Here is a 20,981-nt window from a genome sequence, read left to right on the forward strand (position 1 = left end):
TGTATTTTAAAAAACTTGCTTTACAAATGTTTACTTCAACGTCTTCCTTCCTTCCTCGAGTATGTAGTCGTGACATTCTTTTGCTGTCTGTAACAATACATGTCAAAATATCTTATATTTTAAAAAGATGCATATGACATGACTGGTGATGGAGCCAACCTAGCCCTAAGAAACTTTGCACGGTATATCATAAAACCAGTAGGGTACCAACGGATGGAAGGTGGGGGCGGACTGGGCGATTGCCCCTTGCGTCAAAGCTCTTGGGGAACCCAAAACAGCTGTGAATGATTCAATTTAAATGCCAAGAAAAAGTCAACAAATGGCATTACATTGCAGGAGAATCATTGGCAGCCAGGGCTCCGCACTGGGCCCCGCCGGGGAAGCTAACAGCTTTCCCCTAAGCTCCCTAGCTTGCGGGAGGGGCGCCATTTACGATAATGGCCCCTAGCGCAATTTACCCTAAGCAAGCAACTGCATAAAACAAATGACCAGTACGTGTTTTGTTAAACATTGGATCACACATTACAATACATAATGAAATACATTTAATAACGAAAAATTAATTAAAAAATCAATGCCTGACGACGATATACGACGCAAGACGGTCGCAGGATTGTAGTCGTATAAGGATGATCTTTTTTTATCTTCTAACTATGAAGTGTGATCGCTTATTATAAACTGTTAATACATGTTCGGCATGATAATTTATTAATTTCATTATTTAGTGCACATATTTCATGATAATAAATGAATAACATGACAGTGAACTTCGTTTTTGGCGCTCCCCAAATCTTTTCGCCCTATGCGTCCGCCTAGTTCGCTTATTAGGTTAAACCTGCCCCGTGTCTTTCCTACCGTCCGAATCCACATATCCCTTATATACCTGCGTATATTACGGACCTAAATGCAAACAACATATCCACAAATCTGCCTTTGCACAATACATCGGCAAAGCAGGGTATACGTTTTTGTTGTTTTTTTTTTGTTTTTTTTTTTTTTTTTGGGGGGGGGGAGGGGACCTAAAATCGTACAAAGAACAATGATATAGACGCTTATCAGCAGGTTGGAAGTCGCGGTAGATCGGTTGGTAGGGCGATTGACAAGTAGTTCAAGGATTGCCGGTTTTGATACCCTTTCAAGCCTACCCAAGCCGGCTGCGTCGGTGTGTCCTTGAAACATTCTCTTAGTTCCATATCCTTGGCATGACATGACAAAATCAATCAATAGATGTTATTTCGATACGCGCTATTCACAAGCGTACACGGTATCCACGTACTCCCTTCCCCTATCCAAGTGACAAGATGTCAAAGAATACTATTGTAGCAAAGATGTGTCCTATCAAGGCAGTGGATTTAATATAAAGATTTGATTGCTACTTGAATTACTATGTAATGGCCTCAAAAGTGTTCGCCGATTCTGATTTTTATCCCACTTTTTTATCAAAAGAGAAAAGTCTGATTTTTATCTGACTCTTTTCTATCAAAAGAAAAGTCTGATTTTTATCCTACTCTTCTATCACAAGAAAAGTCTGATTTTTATCTCACTCTTTTATTATCTGATTTTTATCCCACTTTTCACATGGAAATAACAACTTTAAGAACGACATAATAAATCATTTATCTTGTATCTAATCTTTTCAAATGACCGCTTTTATGCTAAACGACGATGAAATTTCTTTCGACGACTACAAATGTAATATTTAATGAAACCTCAGCGGGATTGCACTTTCAGCTGATATAATTTTATCTTTTTCAGATATGTTCAATAAGCCTGGAGTTTACCTTGCCTGCAAACAAGGACTCGAGAATTTGTTTTCTTTTTCTCTGTGACATGTTGTGGTTGCAAGTATGATAAATGTATTGTGGTTGTCGAAGTCAAACAGCAATTAGTCCGGAAGGAGCAGGAAAATAGTCGCAAGGTTAATACGTTTTCTTTGTCAACTTGCCTATACATCACACATTCCAGTCGTTCAATATTTATCGCTGCTATAGCGATGCAGTTCATGCAATGTTTACCGCTCATATTATCGCTCGGTACACTATTGTGCACACTCGTGAAATCCCTGGAGTTTTCCCCGTCGGTACATTATTGTATATACCCGTGTTTAACGCGGATAGGACTGCAAATACTGCAGGCCCTTTCCGACGCCAATCAACATGCGTATCATCCTCTTTACCTATTAGACCTTTCCCGGTTAATGCAGGACTCGCGATACTAATTCAGTTCCCATAGTACACCTATGCAAACACTATGATATTAAGATTCAATAACTTTAAATTTCTGAGTACTCATGATCAAATCTATATTTATCAGTATAGATGAAACCTGGATGACAGTTTCTTTGTGGAAAAAAGGATATGAGCCGCGGCATTTTCTGGACATACATGTGTTTGAAACATGTGCTTTCATTTCCGCACCAAAGAGTCAGGTGCTAATTTCAGTAATGAGTGTTCCAAGCTCAAGACTATTACAGGACTGAAATTCCAAAAGGAAAACAATATCTCCATCTTTTAAGTTACAACTAGGATAAGTTCTCAAATGTTCTTTTTCCTACACAATAACTTTCATTATCAATCAATCCTGGCCAGCCAAACCCATATATACTGTATTTTATCTTCACCCATTTCCAGGCTGGTTCCCATTTTTTAAATACAATTAGTACTGTGAGTCCTCCACGGGTTGGGGATCCCGTCCGAAATGTCACGTGACACAGGTACAAATAAAGGGTATGTGTATGTACCATTATTACTGTAAGATATAACAGACTATATCGGTATAGTGTCTGAAACTGGTTTTTAAAATATGTGGTCTAAATATAGTTAAAACAGATAGATAAACATGCTCAGTTCATGACAATTTTCTGTTGTGTATGCGTGTATTTGTACGTATTTCATTTTTAAACATTTTCAAGAAAAAGTAAACAATAATTACATACATTAATAAAATTAGCGACAGCCAAATTCATCCTTCATTATTCTAAAATATATCCATTACTTTATTAATCAAATATCTGCTACTATTAATGATCTTAATAAATGTCATTTTATTATTTATTTCTCCTTTTTGAGAATCATTACATAAATATGTATCATAAAGACCTGATTGATTAATTGATCGATTGATTTAAGCTTATTCTTGGCCTTTGCTCATATTTCCTCTCTTTGAACCTCTAACAAAAAGAATGAAAGAAAAACCGGTAATACTTATTATCCATCGCATAGTATCGTGTCCTAATAAAATATAAAACCAAAATGTTCTTTGAACTGTCATATAATCTAGTAATGATCAAGTATTAAAAAAAAAAACACCCCCCCCAAAAAAAACCCCACCAACCCCCCCCCATGGTTTAATTTTTATTTTGTAATAGATCATCCCTCATGCGATTTGAGGTGAATCAAGAATGATTCACGCGTACGTTTCAAGTTTCTACTTGATCTTCGCTGAAACTTGGTAAGTTCCTTTCCAGTTTTAACAAGATCCCTAACTTTACTCATTTAAAAGCGGCCTAAGTCGGTCATCTCCCCTCCTATAAAAGTCATGTCATTCAGAACTGATTTATATTTCTCCATCAGGCAGTGAATACAGCCTTCACTTCTTGTACAGTTGAGTACATACGGTACAATGAAATATCAAAATAAACAGTTAGAATCGATGTCACGTGACATGTCCAGGTAGAAAGAAAAAAACACAAAATGTGTTCACTGCCTAACAAATACATGTACATGTAGAACATAGAATCACAGCATACGAATAACAAAAATGGAAGCCTTTATCTATAATTCGATTAGCATCTTGTAAAATGGAGATTAAACGTTCCGACGGTTGTATCGTTTTATTGAGTTGGGTGAGGGGTCAGAACGCGATGTACGTGTATAATTTAGCAGACTTTTATTACGAAATCAGGAAATTGATGACAGACGTTAAAAATACCCTGTGGAAAGTAATAAGCAAATTTATGCATATTTAACGTTGTTTCGGCTTATAAATTGCTTCTCCATCGTATCTATAATACCCCCAAAACCCGGATATTTTCTTGTATAAAAACCCCATGTTTTTAAAAAATGAATAAAAAGATATCATCAAGTACCTTATAAAGATTTGACGGATACGCTTAATGATGATAAACCCGATATAAGAACTTCGGCCCAATTGTACAAGTCGGGTATTTACAAACAGATATTTCCAAAAAAATTATAAGGTACTATGTGGGTGCATGTTTTTCGTCTCTTGAGCAGGTCCGGGCATATTACCTCATTGATCAATAGTTAACTGTCGAGACAGCATAATGACTACATATTTTTTTTCTATTTATAACCTCCTTGTCACTCGATTTAATAACAGATGACTTGTTTTTCCACTGAGTTTGGAAAAATTTCTTTGGCAATGGAATTTTCACTTTACACAAAGAACAAAACTCTGTCTAAACATATACTAATACTGAGATTTTGTTTTCGTGATTGAGTACTTGCAATACATGAACATTTTATGAAAATATCTCTCTCTCTCTCTCTCTCTAGAGAGCATGTGTGTGTGTGTGTGTGTGTGTGGGATATGGTTAAAAATAGGAAAATCTTTGGAATCATGATAGAAAAAAGTAAAAACTATTTTTTCTTATTCTTTTGTCTGAGAGAGAGAGAGAGAGAGAGAGAGAGAGAGAGAGAGAGAGAGAGAGAGAGAGAGAGAGAAGTATTGTTATATATCATTGTATCACAGCATTTACCGCATGGCTATATATAAAGCTAAAATTCTTTTGCTTTACATGAAATTACATCTGGGTAAGATATGTTTAGCTCTCAATATAGTCGCCCGGTTCGCCCCTGTACTCAGTACCCGTTATTTGCGGGCAGTTTGAGCGGACAATAATACTGCTTGTTACTCTGAATGGTACATTTTTTAACCACACTTTCAACACAACATTACGTGTCAATAAAGTGGGGGTCAGTCGACCCTGGGATGGCTTGAATTGATATCAAACAAACGACCCTTGGACCATGTATTATGAATTTGGCGCACTAACTATAAGGTTTCTGCGGACCCTGTCCAGATGAAATTAAAGCGCTATTTCGTTATGTACTTATTTACAGAGTCTTGTTTAACATAATGGGGCCTCAAGTATAATGTCAGAATCACGCTGACTATACTTTGTACTGAGCATTCTTGAATGATGCGCATGAATAAAGTAATGAATTATAAAATGATATAATAGTCTTGGGCAGGAAGCGTGTTCTTACTTGTTTTGTATCCCATTAAAGATGGTTCTGGACTCTCTGAGGACTTCTTTTAATTCCGGGTCCTGACAGGCAGAGAAAGGGGAATGTCCAGCCTAAAAGACAGACAAATACCTACTGCAATAAAAATGATGCATCGATCGATTTAATATTTCAACATCTGCTTCTCTCTGCCGTTGTATCAGTGTATGTCTGTCTTCCGTTTGTCTGTACAGTCATTGTTCAAACATCAATCTCTCTCTCTCTCTCTCTCTCTCTCTCTCTCTCTCACGCGAACTTCTTTAAGAAATATTTTTTTTCGACTTCTTAAACATATTCATTTGTTTTACTCACTGAATCCTTGAGAAAAGCATTGGCTCCGCAAAACAAAAGAAGGTCCACTGCTTCTGCATGCCCTCTGTCAACCGCATAGTGAAGCGGAGTGCACCCTACCTGGTGGACAAAATTGGAGGTACATTTAGCATCATCGTGATATAGTGCTTGAACTACGCCCCATTTACTGGTATACAAAGTGTCATGGGCACATCATTCATATAATACAGTATTCATGGTCATACAGGTATACAACAGAATTCAAAAGTGTCCTGGGCACATGATACTTATAATACTGTAATCAAAATGTCATGGGCACATCATATACATAATACGGTATTCAACGTGTCATGGGCACATCATACATATAATACGGTATTCAAAGTGTCATGGGCACATCATACATACAATACGGTATTCACAGTATCACAGTCACATCATATATAAAATACAGTATTCAACGTGTCATGGGCCCATCATACATAAAATACGGTATTCAAAATGTCTTGGTCACATCATACATATAATACGGTATTCAAAGTGTCATGGTAACATCATACATATAATACGGTATTCAAAGTGTCATGGTGACATCGCACATACAATACGGTATTCAAAGTGTCATGGTGACATCGCACATACAATACGGTATTCAAATTGTCATGGTGATATCGTACATACAATACGGTATTCAAAGTGTCATGGTCAGTTCATACACATTATACGGTATTCAAAATGTCATGAGCAAATCGCACGTACAATTCACGCACACCATAAAATGTTGTGTTTATATGTTATTTTAATAGCACGAGCGGGGTCGCACCCGCCTAATTGTTGAGTCACAAGCTTATTTTATTTTAATTTGTGATAGCTATGTTCAAATTTTGTTTGATTTTTTTTCTTCTATTTTTAATTAATTTTTGTCGTTCAAACTCCCAGAAACTAGAATAATTTCTTTACACTTTGAAAGTTATGAATCTTGATTTCTGGGCATGTATGGTCTAATATTATTTTCGTTTTATTAATTGAATTCATGCACTATAATATTATTCAAAACTAGTATCTTCTACTACATTTCAAGTTTATTTCGACTACCTTTTGATGAACTTATTATCTGATTATTTAACAAAATTGTATATTATAGTTGAATTACAGGAATTTAAAAAATATCAATTTGATCATCCTTAAATAAATGTTGGCAGAATATGTTTAATTCATATGTAATTTTGGACATAGCATGTCATTATTGTCTACTAAATCATAATTGTGCCTACATCTTGAGAGTTCTCTCAGCTTCGTTTTAGATAGTATCGAATGTGATCACTTTTCGCGTCCTCGCAGAAATATTATTAATTCAGTTTATTCGTAGGGGTGACACCTCCGTAGTCGCTGCGATGTAGAGGTGGTCAACATGTTCTCGCGAGCTCTCGCCGTTGAGGTCTGGAGAGTTTCCACGCAAAGGTTATCTTAGGAACAATTGTGATTGCATAACGTTCTTGATAACCAAACACAGATCATATTCTCATGATTAATTCTGTTGCTGGTTGGGTTAGTCAATACGCTTTTGTTGTTGATAGTTTTCAATGCTTCTTAAGATAACATGGCTATGTATGTATGTGCGTGCGTGCGTGTATATGTATGTGTGCAAACAGGTAATTACATCTATTTATCGGTCTATTCATCCAAGTATTTTGCATTCCGAGGAAAATTGTTAGATATTCAATCGAAATGAATACCGTAAATTAATATAAATTATGTCCATTCCTTCACTAGTCACAAAACTGCTACTGTTAAGGATCGTGGTAAGTATCATTTTATTATTTACCGCTCACTGTGCCGAATCATTATAACAATTTGTATTAGACTTGATAAGTTGATTTATTGTTTTATTCATTCATTAATTGAAGCTTTTAAATTTGACTTTACTTCTTTTGACTTTCTTTACACCTTCTTTAAGAAAAAGAAAAATATTTGTGTATCGGTTTAACGCAATTTTTCAGCACATGATACACATGGTGGCCTGTTTATTTATGGGAGGAAGAATCTGGGAAAACCCTAAAAAGAAGCTAATGGCAAGGTTCTCACGTACCCCCTTGTCCAGTCCTAGACTCGAACCCACACAGAAGTGTCATGTTTGTGACCTGTAAAAGCGAGCGTCTTAGACCACTTGCCAACCCGGGCCCCTTAATAAAACCGAATACACCGAGAGCAGATATACATCTCGATAAATTGTGTATCCCTCGAGCTCGTATAATCTTTCGAACGGGCATGAACTTTAAATGTCACATGCTAAATACAAAATAGTGCGATAAAATTTTGTTTATTGCCCTCGCATGATTTAAGACGTATAAAGGATTGTCCTATTGTCAATGTGAAACCGCTCAAGAAATATATCAAGGTGCTGAACCAATTTTAGTAGGATCTTCACATAATTCTACGGAATCACATCTAAAGAAAAATCAGCGTATTGATAAAATCTTGTCACCCGGAACTTTTTATTTACATTTAAATTTCTCCTTCAGGCAGTGATTACAGATTTACAAATGAATGGGTGATGTTACATAATGTATAATGATAATATGGTGAAACAACCATTAGTTTGTATCACGTGACTTGTCCGTAGTTTAAAAAACCAGCTCGCTATCAGGAAAAATTATACAGATGACGACTGTTTAAAACATTATTATGTAACACGCATCTATTTATTTATTTATCGATGTTTCTGTCTTGATATTAGTGTCTCGACAAAATTCTTACAATGACTATTAAGGTACTTACGAAATCCTCGTATACACCCCCCCACTCCGCTTTGAATCAGTAGCGGAGCGAAGATCGAAGGGGCAATGAACTTTAGTGGTACTCAAACTTTGCTACCGAGAAAACATTTTGTGTCAGTTGCCAACCTCCCACCCCACCCCTTAAATACACGTTTTCTGAAAAAATAATGCCTCCGTCAGGCTAAGGTGAAGGTGAAAATTTCAGCTTAAATAATTAAGAGCTGACGACGATCACGCCCCATTCGACTGGCGCACGGGGGCCGGCCACGGTTCTGAATACACGCACCTGGCAGACAAACTATACAACCTAAAGGTCACTTTACTCTAATAATTCGACAATTTATGCTCTAATTTTACACTGTAGATTATAAAGAAATACGCATTCCTTGCGGGTAATTACATACTGTATGATATACTGAACATGACTTTACGGCTCCGTTTGTAGAGTTCTCGCCGACTCTCCCGATAAGATCATAAAATGCAAAATTAGCGTATAAACCTATCGGTAGGTACCACTGCGTTTAGCCGTGTATGTCACCGGAGCGGTACCGGTCTGGAAATAAAGGATATGACTTGTTATATACCTTAGAATAAGTACGATTTTTTCAACCTTGTTGGTACCAGTCAATATCCAACGGTATTGGGCGGATTTAAGTAAAATATTCATCACTTCCTTATTTGGTAAATACGCCGCATTCCATGAACATGGCTACGGCTAAATACCAATTTCAAAAGAGACGTCAAACGCTGACCACGTCATAAATCTGACGCGCACCATAGGCCATCAATGACAGTAACCCTTTCTACCTGACGCCACTTGGTGGGAATCGACTGTCTGAGAATAGTGATGTTATTCATCATTAGTTACAACATATGTAGAAAATATCAAGAGAATCTAAATGCACCAACAGACTTAAATTGCAAGGAGAGAGAGAGAGAGAGAGTGTTGATACAGTGTTTCACTAAACAACCTCTCTTTCAGGTAAACTGTGCACTTCGATCCACTATGAATAGCGTTGTTTCATCCTGTACAAGGAATTTAATGAAAAGCAATCGGCTCCAACATGAATCTATATTTTTTTCCAGGTATTATCTCATACCGATAGACCACAGAATATTCGCAATAATCCAGATTCACAATACAAGTTTCAGTTTTATCGCCCACCACGACTGCAACATCAATTAAGAACATTCACAGCAACCAAACTTTTAACGAAATTTTCCTGGTTCATATTTCATGCTTGTATCTCAAATCTTAATTGATGAATTGCGACATTTTTTTCCCCATAACAATATTTCACTCTCTTTGCTTTTTTAACAAGCTTAATTTCTTTAACCGCTGAACGATGTTTAAATTGTTCAGTAAAACGTTAAAATATTAGTTTCTTTCAATTGTGTCATTTCTACAGTATAACAGAACGATTTATTTTTGTATTCAGTCTGATTAATATCAGATATCCTCTGTCCTACGTGAAGATCTGACAGCGACCTATTAGGGGGGCCATCTTTCGGTGACATATTATCATAATTGTTAATTTTATCAGCCAATCATATAACTTCCCATTTGGGAGGCTGACCGAAGAGCATCAATTTGTGCCGAACGATTACATTCACTTTCAGATTTGTGAAAGCTGCATTTTTATTGGCTAATTCACAAGAACATGACCCCTAAGTGGTCGCTGTCAGATCTTCACGACAGTTGAGATCTGATTATATATATATATATATATATATATATATATATATATATATATATATATATATATATATATATATATATATATATATATTAAAATAATATTGGGCCCTCGTTCATTTGGCGTAAACTCGGGCATTCTGCGCCACACGGCCTCAGGCCAAATGTTTTTTTAAATATACATTTAATAACCAATTATGCTAACCCTAGAAAACGTCTCCAATCAAACACACTGACTAAATTTTTTTAATTCTCCACATATATGTTAGATGCATCATGCGCTGCCACGGAAATGGCCATCTAAATAATCAAAATCGATTTCCATTATAGATGAAGATCGGTCTAATACCAAATATCGTATCTGTCTTTTGGGCTTGAACTTGATTTAGAGTGTTTGCTCAAAAGTTTTCAAGAATATGGTATCCGGATGAAAGGAACGTATTCATCGATTTTATCATTTACCTCGCCATCGATTTGGGCTTGGATAGATTTTACTTATCATGGCAAATACGATATGACACATGTTACTAAGATTAGTATCTTTAACTAGGTCACTATACTTCATAAACAACACGACTACTTGTACCTGTAAACTATAATATACATGCACGATGATCGCCACAGGTGAAAAAGACACAACATTTCACCGGAAATAAGTTACAGTGATAAAGTTTTATTACTCTAGTGATGGTGGCTACCCTAGTGATGATGGCTTGACACACCAAGCAACGTCATATTAGGACTGGTCAGAGAATTAACGGAAGGATTGAGTGTACTGGATGTAGACAAAGAAAGAAGTGCACACACAGGAAAAGGGTGGATATATGAACATTAGACGCATATTTGACCCAGGTACTTCCATTCTCTCTCTCTCTCTCTCTCTCTCTCTCTCTCTCTCTCTCTCTCTCTCTCATTGTTGGGACAGTGGGCAGTACAATAACATTCTCCTCCGTGAAATGGTCCGAATCAATGTATCGAAGAAAAAAAACAACAAAGTTTCCATAAGTCGGTAATTTTAGGAGAGGGGTTACTCCTTCTTCTTCTTCTTGTTATCTTTACGTAATATATTTAAAATATTTCGAAAACACCCACTGTATTTTTTTTTAAAGAATTTTGCCAAATGCTCCTGTGTAAATAATAAATGATGGCACGATACAATAGTTATAGTCAGTATATAAATTTTGTTCTGTATGATATATTCTCATATGATGCCCACTGTTATAAATTTTTGGAATTTCCGTTATTCAAAACATCTTTCCCCATTAATAATTTTAAAGTCGTCTGTCCTTAGACACGAATTATAAGTACAGCACTAATCTGACATTGTTACAAATGATACTAACACAAACGATTATAACATTTCAAAATAACGTGATATTACACAAGTACAGTCAGGAGCATCGGGATAGTGCAGACTTTTTGATCAAAATGAAAGTGAAACTAAAGGGACATGATAAACGTTTGGTTCTGGAAATAATGCCGACACGGACTTCTCTGTTATCAGTAGAAAATGACACGAAAATAGATAAAAATGTATGGGATTCAGATCTAAGCTGAGTTCATGTAGCTTTTGCACATCCCCTTTTCAATACTAACATGTGAAACATTTGCTTATTTTTCGCATACAAAATCTGAGAATATCTAAAAGGATCCAAATTGTCGCTTACAGGTGTTAGGGTGTCATGTTGTGACATTCTCATAAACTTTGTTACGGGGTGTCATGTAACATTCTTATAAACTATGTTACGGGGTGTCATGAAACATTATCATAAACTTTGTTACGGGGTGTCATGTTGTGACATTCTCATAAACTATGTTACGGGGTGTCATGTTGTAATATTCTTATAAACTATGTTACGGGGTGTCATGTTGTAACATTCTTATAAACTATCTTAGGGGGTGTCATGTTGTAATATTCTTATAAACTATGTTACGAGGTGTCATGTTGTAACATTCTTATAAACTATCTTAGGGGGTGTCATGTTGTAATATTCTTATAAACTATGTTACGGGGTGTCATGTTGTGACATTCTCATAAACTATGTTACGGGGTGTCATGTTGTAACATTCTTATAAACTATGTTACGGGGTGTCATGTTGTAATATTCTTATAAACTATGTTACGGGGTGTCATGTTGTGACATTCTCATAAACTATGTTATGGGGTGTCATGTTGTAACATTCTTATAAACTGTGTTACGGAGTGTCATGTTGTAATATTCTTATAATCTATGTTACGGGGTATCATGTTGTAACATTCTTATAAACTATGTTTCGGGGTGTCATGTTGTAATATTCTTATAAACTATGTTACGGAGTGTCATGTTGTAACATTCTTATAAACTATGTTAAGGGGTGTCATGTTGTAACATTTTTATAAACTGTTATGAAAGCAAAAAAAATCGTTCTCTTTTTATCTACCAAAACTTAGAAACACTATTTTTTGTTCTCATCAGACATTGACAAATAGAAACAGTACGAAGAATAGCTGAAATGTTTTTGTTTTTCTTATTTTTTCCCCCAAGGTTATAGGTTCACTGATTACAGCGAATCAAACATTGTAACATGACTATGCTTACTTAACTTTACGTCAGTGGAACATGGTCCCAGATCGTGCAACTCGCAACCAGGCCCCATTTTGACTAAAATTCAAAACTTTAACCTCAAATCGCGAGTTTAAATAACAAACTGCAACCCTCTAAAGATGGCTTTTTTTTTCCAGCGGCAGAGGACAAATATAAAACCCTAAATTGTAAATTTGTACTTTGATGGGCTCTTTTTGTGAAATAAAATAAGTACAGAATTGAGTAATTCATAAAATCTAAAGAATACGTACAAAACTGAATATTTCATCAAATCTAAAGAATGACTACATACTGAGTATTTTTTAAATCTAAAGAATACTTACAGAACTGAGTTATTCAATAAATCAAAAGAATACGCATTGATAATAATAATAATAATAATAATAATAATGAGGACTTTGTATAGCGCCTAAACTTTAGAAGCTCTAAGCGCTTTACAATATTAGACAACACCTATAAGATAAAAAAAACATATATAATGATATGATTACAAAAACAAACACCATGAAATTAGAAAACATAAAAACATGCTGAGAATATTTAAGGTAGGAAACATTATTGTGTCTTTATGTTTGTTCTTGCAGTCGAAATAAGTGAGTTTTGAGAGTACTCTTGAATGGTGTCTTTGCGTCTAAGTTCAGTGGGCAATTCATTCCACGTTGCTGGGCCCTGGTATGCGAAAGAACGCTGTCCATATGACTTTGTTTTCATAGTGGGAATAATGAGTATACGATTGTCAGAAGAGGAGCTTAAGTATCTTGCTGGTGTGTACACATGGGTAAGGTCGGATAGGTATGTTGGACTAGAGTCCGTCAGTGAAACGTAGCACAGAGAACAAAGTTTGTGTTTGATTCTGGATCGAATGGATAGCCAGTGTAGGGTACAGAGCAGCGGGGAGGTGTGCTCGGATCGTGGTACTCTAAGTATGATCCGAGCAGCTGTTTTTTGAACTTTTTGAAGTTTCTGGAGTAGATATTGAGATGAACAAGACATAATTGAGTTACAATAGTCCAGTCTTGAAAGTACTAATGAACACATGAGTGTTTTAGTGGCATCAACTGAAAGATATTTGCGAATGGAGCTGATGCGTCTCAGCTCAAGATATGCAGCCTAGCATATGTTCAAGTCATGTTGGTGCAATGTGAGAGTACTGTCCAGAGTAACACCTAGGTTTCGTACTGAATGTGTGAATTTAATGTTGGCGTTGCTGATATTTATTGTTTGAGGTAAAGGATGTGAATGAGAAAGTCTTTTTGTTGTGATCAGAATGGCCTCAGCTTTATCATCATTCATCTGCAGCTTGTTACATGTCATCCATGATTTCACATCAGAAATGCACCTCTCTACACCTTGGATGGTAGCATCAACTGGTAAATTTGGAGTAATTCATTAAATCTAGAGAATACTTACATAACTGAGTATTCAAGAAATCTAAGGAATCCCCAGAATTAACAAGCAAAATGCAAAGCAGTTAGAAATGCTATAATTCGACGTGTATGTATAATGCTATTGATCGGGATAAATATAACTGATCAACAAAATCCCGTACGAAACTTAATTTTATTTGACGCGTTTAACATTAAGTGATGCATGAATGCAGCATGAATGGTTATGTACATTGTTCAGTAAGGATGCTTAAGGGGAAAAGGGGAACACTTGTACAATGTTAAGTATATTTGATTCAGGGATTATATATGACATGACAGAAACCAATGACGACATTTGAGCGACATTTGCCAACTGTACAGGAATTATCGGGATTGAAACTCGTGGCTGCAGAGGCGTAAATATGTATCACCTATACTGAGATGTCAAGGCTCCATACTTGGATAAAATTAACTAATTAGTTCGGTAATGTGATCGTAAATATTATTAAGAAGCCGACACTCACCTTGTCTGTAGCGCCCACCTGGGCCTGGTAAGCCAGTAAAAGTTTGATGCATTCCACGTCACCTGTGCTGGCCGAATAGTGTAAAGCTGTACATCCACATTTCGGGGCCTGGATAATAATAATAATAATAATAATAATAATAATAATAATAATAATAATGGTAATAATAATAATAATAATAATAATAATAATAGCAAAGACAATCATAATAATAATAATAATAGCAAAGACAATAATAATAATAACAACAATAATAATAATAACAACAATAATAATAATAATAATAATAATAATAACAACAACAACAATAATTATAATAATGAAGATGACAGCAACATGTAAGATTGTGATTCAAAAAGTAATGCAAATTAAGAAATCCAGGTGATCGTTAAAAGCGACAGTGATTTGGTTGCCTCGCTCTGCGCACATTATTGATAACGTAATCAGCTAAGTGCTTGTCACAAGAATACACCGAGGTAGCTGACCCGGGTTGACCTAGGCGGGAATCGAATTCGCACACTTGGATTACGAGTCCGAGGATCTGCAAAAATGAACTACAGAGGTCCTTGTTGAGAGAGAGAGAGAGAGAGAGAGAGAGAGAGAGAGAGAGAGAGAGAGAGAGATATTACCCAGTCCTTTTTTTGTGAATTTGCTCCATTACGCAACAGTAGTTTCTGTACGACATAATTCCGGAGTTTAGCAGCTCGTATCAATGGAGTCATGCCATTCTGTATACAGAGGGTTGATACTTAAATTTGATGACAGAAAGATGCTAGAAACTACTAACATTGCACATAATTAAATCACGTGGTCAGTTAGATTTGTAATATAAACCGTGCTCGTGTTAGATTGGGTAGCAACCCTCTGATTTACGACATATCCTTGTTGTATATATTAAAGAATATGACTGATGAATGTACATTTATAGAGTAATCATTTTCTGTGTAATAATTATTTAATAAATCCCTCTTTTTATTCGTGCTAAATTGACCTATTTGATTACAATAAACGAAAAATTAAACACGTTAATTATTGTACAATTGCTCTAGGTGTACTTCCTTGTTTACCATTGTATTTATATTTAAATTATGCAAGACTTCATCGGATTGGCTAATAAAATTAGCGATTATAATAATAATCACCAGAATATGTCCCCTAAGCGGAAAGTGGAAATCTGATTTTAATCAGATTGCAATAAATATATACATAAAATAAAAATAAAACTGTACTGTCGACACCACTTTCTGTTTGGGACTGATGCGTCAAGCCATACTTTACGGACCCGAGACTCTTCATTTTCGCATAAAACCTTGTTTCACCCAAAAAGTTAAGTTTTCTGTCTTTGGGGCAAACAACATTGTGAGAACCTTGATCATAATAGTTCTTTACGCATAATAACCACGTTTTCCCTGCAAACTGAAGTTGTTGGTAAAACGGGACTTGGACTCCCACATTAAAAAAATAATTAGACAAGTGAACAAAATATACCAATTGGTAGGTAATTATAATTTTTATTTGAAACATATTTTTGTCCCTACTTCACTGGACAAATTTGGTCAAATCCCCACAACCCCGACTCCCCACCCCTAATAAATAAATAAATGTAAATTGCTCATTTAGAACTTTTCCCGTCTTTAAAAAAGTATTGTTCACAAGAAAATCCCACACATCACCACTCTTACAAGGTACTTGGAAAAAGTGTACCTCATCTCTAGCATCGATAGGTGCCCCTTGCTTCAGATAGAACTGAATGTTGGCGGTTTTGGCCTTTGACACGGCCAGGAACAGCTTTTCGATCAGATCCTGCATGCTGACTGGTATACCGTCCCCTGCTTCTCTTCACCTAAATGTTAAAAGACAAATGCGACGATCTTTAAATCATGATATACGTTCAAGTATTAGTCTCTAATCAGTGCCGGATTAAAGCCTTCCAGGGGCCTAAGTACTGAAAATAGTATGGTTATGGTGCCCCCCTCTCCCTACAAAATGTGAAACTAAAAAAAATAAAAAAATAAAAAAATAAAATCCACACAATATTAAAAGCTAAAAAGTGGGAAAATACAAGTGTTGCGATCATTCTAAATCAAAATACTCGTACATGCGGCTCCAAATGGTCATATCTAATGCATTAAATTTTACCAACAACAATTAATTTGAATTTTTTTCTGGTGCCCTAAGCACGTGCTTAATAGGCTTAATGGGTAATCCGTCATTGTCTATGATATATTCATACATTGATTCAACTAGTCAGCCAGCGTAACATCGGTGGGTAAGTTCATCCGTCATGCCATCGGTTTGACACTATCTTTGTTCAATGATTCACCAATCATGGACCCATTTACTCATACTCTTTAAAATCAAATGAACAATATAGATAATACAAAAGGTCTGCTGATAAATGCATTCTACCTTCCCCTTAGGCCTGGGACTAGCATACTTAAGGAAACAGAAACTCCACTGAGCTAAGATATCATCCGTTCTATTTTGATATGCAAAGTGAAGTTGCCGCTGGTCTGAGATCTAAGGAACAGTTATCATGCACTCGAGCAATAGAACGCAGATATACTTACGCAGGTTGGTGATTGTAGTTAACTGCAACTTTGCCGGGGGTACTGGGTCATGTATATATCGCGTGCTTAAATATGGCTTTAAACCCACCACAACAAGAACATCAACTTTGCAACAAACGTTGAACGAAAACTCCAAAAACATGTTTTGGCACTCCAGTCCCATCACTGGAGGATGGCATCCCTCGCAGAAGACAAATCGCATGGATATCGCGATTGTGTGCTGATGACATATAGGACACGCATGGCTGACCTATGTATGCATCCTATATAATGTAAACTTTATTGTATTATTTGGCTAGTCGGTGAATTAGTGCGTTTTCCAACAGAAATAACTTTGATAATTGACTGCAGTGAAATACACAAGATATTTTGTCAGTCCGGTCAAGGGACATAATTATGACCAAGAAATTTGATCCGCCTTTCCTTTAATTGCTTGGTCTCCTGGTTAGCTTGGCTACAGGTTACGCAGAAGTACCGGGTTCAAATCCCACAATATTCCTTTTATCAATTTTTATGTGTTTTTTTAACGGTGAGTTAGGAAACATAATTATGTTACTTTACAGATACTTTCGGTTAGAAACTATACAAACCAAAGCAGGGCATAACTGGGGAAAATGGTGACATTGTCTAGAGGTATACTGTTAGAACCGTACAACTTAAATCTGTTTTACATATTGATTGCAAATATATTTCAACATAACATGAAACGAAAACTTGCTAGTTCCAGATTGTGATGTTTTACCCCAACCCCTTGTATTATACATGTATTTATAAGTCTGTAAGTGGAGCCAGGTAAGCTTTGTTTTCCAAGTACCTAAGTTGGCTAATCCTCTTACGTAACCCAGTCTTTGTTTGAGCTCTTGAGTGGAAATCTGGCGGGAATCTTTGTACATGGGAACACGTGACGTAGACAACTTCAAAGAGCCGGAAGCCGACAATGGTAGGCTGGACAGTACATGGGGACACACAGACTGACATTTTTATGATTGACAGTTCGATCAAATGACCAGAGTCCGTCGCCATCCAATCGGGATGCGTTGTAGGTGGGACTTGATTCGAGAAACTGGCATAAGACTTGTACAAGCCTGAAATTCGTCAGTTGGTGTTTAAGAGTCGCAGTGACACACACTCCGTTAGCCATTCGTAAAAATTGGCGGAATTTAGGAAATTCATGAAATAGCTTCGATCAGGAAGCTTTCGGGGGACGAAAGAATTTCAGAGAATTTCGGGGGACGAGAGAAGTTCAGAGAATTTCGGGTGACGGTGAGAGATACCGAGTGAATTTCGGGTGACCTCAAGGGATACCGTCAAGGGTTCCGGATACTAGAAGAGGAACCGGAAGTCAAGATAACGGCAAGGAACAAGGATTATAGAAGAGGAAGCGGAAGTGGAGATCACGAAAGGAGAGAAAGACAAGGGAACGAAGAGATTTAGATGAGTAGCACTCAAGAAGGGAAAAATCTCCTCACACTGTGAACTCAAATGATGATCAAAGGGATCATTGGGTGAAAGAGAGACATTGATTACTTTAAATTCTTTTAAATTTCATTTATTAAATTGTTATTGTTTAAATTTCATCTTTGTATTTCTTTTAATTTAACTGTCGGCATTGCTGACTGGGGGCTCGTAGCCATAAATATATTTAGTCAATAAATAATATAGTGTCCAGAATTAACTCTCTGAATAAGGACCAGGGGAACTTCTCAGAATTCGTTAAAGTCTATAAGAAGAACCCCACCCCTAGACAACCACTACACCTTTACAGTGGGCGCTTCGTCCGGGATATGAATTAGACATATATATTATTTTGGGACTTAAAGTTATTGGTAGAAGTATTAGTGAACAGTGTGAGATATTTTCCATTCTTTGTATTTGAAATTTTGTGATTTTCTCATCTTGTATTTTTATTGTCATATGTGCAGGCTTTGTAGATCTTCCATTCATAGCAGTACGTGTGAAGCAGATATCGAACAAATATCTTACCTGAACGAAACTAGTTGTTGTCGACAGGTAAGTATTTAAACTGGTATTACAAATATCTGTATATTGTTTGAATTTTGAGACAAGGTATCACTTTACATTAGTATAATGGCTACCGAACGACAAATGATAAAGGAATACCGCGCCATGGGGTCGGAAGATCTTGGATACGAGGGAGATCGCCTGGCAACCTTTATAGAAGAAAGGATCAAGGAATGGAAGGCCGAAAAAGCAGCGGAAAGAGAAGCCCAGAGAGAACTAGCCAAGATAGCAGCGGACCAAGAGTTAGCCAAGATCGCAGCGGATCAAGCCAAGATAGCCGCGGACCGAGAAGCAGCGGACCGAGACGCCCAGAAAGAGCTGGAGCTAGCCAGACTCGCTCACACTCTGGAGATGGAAAAGGTCAGAGTTGAAGCTAGGACCAACGGACGGGACGACGCCAGTACAAGCTCTGGAACAACCGGCCGACCTTTCATCGACCACCGGATAGTCCAGATCAACTTGTCACGCTTCAATGATAGGGAGGAGGCTATTGACGATTTTCTCGTCCAGTTTGAGAAACTCGCACGCGCTCATCAGGTCCCTGAACAGCACTGGGCCATTAATGTCTCAGCCTTTTTGCAAGGTGCAGCTCGGGAAGTCTACCACGGCTTAACTGCAGAAGAGGCTGATGACTACACTGCCCTCAAGAAGGCGCTTCTCTGCCATTACCGGCTGACCGCCGAGACTTACCGGAAACTTTTCCGGGACTCGGTGAAAAAGGTAACAGAGACCCACTCTCAATTCCACAAACGTGTTCGAGGTTTATTTGAGAAGTGGATGAAAATGGCCGAAGTCGAACGCACGTACGAAGGGCTACGCGAGGTAATACTCAAGGAACATGTCCTGGGTACTTACCGTCGCGAGTTGACAGTTTTCTTAGCAGAAAAAGAACACCGGACGCTCGAAGAGATCGCTAACATGGCGGAGCGATACGAGCAGGCGCACTCGAAGAGTGGAGGTTCCGGGGTTGCTGACCGACCCCGACCCTCTGAGTCGCGTCGTATGGGGGAGGTTGAGCCGGCTGTCCGTAACCGTCAGGGCGACGGGAAGGTCGGAGGGGCATCTACAGGTAGGGCTGCCGCCTATCGACCTGGACAGGCCTCACCCACGAAACCAGGACTTGCAAGTCGGCGATGGCCGCCGACATGTTTTAATTGCTAGCGCCTGGGGCATTTTGCCAGGGACTGTCCCAAGGGCAGGCAGACCCAGGTGAATGTCGTAGCTAAGAAGGAATGTGTGCCGGAAGCGAGTCGCAACCCAGCCAACCTTGCGGCCGCAACTGTCAATGGTGAAGGCGCCACCATCTTGTATGACACTGGGTGCAGCGTCCCCGCGCTTGTCGACAAGAAATATGTCAAGCCGGAGGACTATACAGGGGAGGTAATAGAAGTTCAGTACGCGAACTGCGCGCGTGACTCATTACCAGTAGCTGTCATTGACCTCGATTCACCATACGTGAAGGGGAAAATTGAAGCTGCTTGCTTGGAGGGGCTATCACATGACGTCATATTGGGTTGCCGTTATGTGTTACCCAAGCCGAACCCCGAAACCTGCACACCTATGCCAGTGAGTGCTCTTGAAACCAGGGCCATGAGTCGACAGCCGAAACAAAAGCCAATCCAAGTTACATCGACACCGGTTTGTAATGTTATTCCAGCGGAATTAAGGAAGCTGCAACAGGAGGACGCAACTCTGGCGCAGTTGCACAAACACGCAGAAGCGGGAACAGAAAGGGAAACTCCGAACGGCGCGGTGAAGTTTGTCTGCAAGAAGGGAATCTTGTATCGCCACGCCAGGAAACACAACGAACACTTCAAGCAAGTCGTCGTGCCAAAGGAAAAGCGTTGCGAAGTACTGAAACTTGCACACGAGAGTCTCATGGGTGGACACATGGGAATTG

General features: G+C 37.7%; 1 protein-coding gene across 1 annotated transcript in view; it reads right to left on the minus strand.

Annotated features, from left to right (window-relative positions):
• The window catches only part of LOC149807481 (uncharacterized), a 68,275-nt gene that overhangs the window by 37,688 nt on the left and 9,606 nt on the right, over positions 1-20,981 (minus strand). Inside the window, exons 2-6 of the mRNA XM_089967071.1 lie at positions 16,194-16,332; positions 15,119-15,217; positions 14,490-14,597; positions 5,562-5,660; positions 5,232-5,323 (exon numbers count right to left, since the gene is read on the minus strand). Of these exons, the coding sequence (XP_089823197.1) occupies positions 5,232-5,323; positions 5,562-5,660; positions 14,490-14,597; positions 15,119-15,217; positions 16,194-16,298 (503 nt within the window). The 5' untranslated portion in view covers positions 16,299-16,332. The remainder of the gene's footprint in view (positions 1-5,231; positions 5,324-5,561; positions 5,661-14,489; positions 14,598-15,118; positions 15,218-16,193; positions 16,333-20,981) is intronic.

The sequence above is a fragment of the Sinohyriopsis cumingii genome, chromosome 1 (genome assembly GCF_028554795.1).
Source record: "Sinohyriopsis cumingii isolate HCF-2022 chromosome 1, ASM2855479v2, whole genome shotgun sequence".
Classification (NCBI taxonomy): Eukaryota; Metazoa; Mollusca; class Bivalvia; order Unionida; family Unionidae; genus Sinohyriopsis; species Sinohyriopsis cumingii.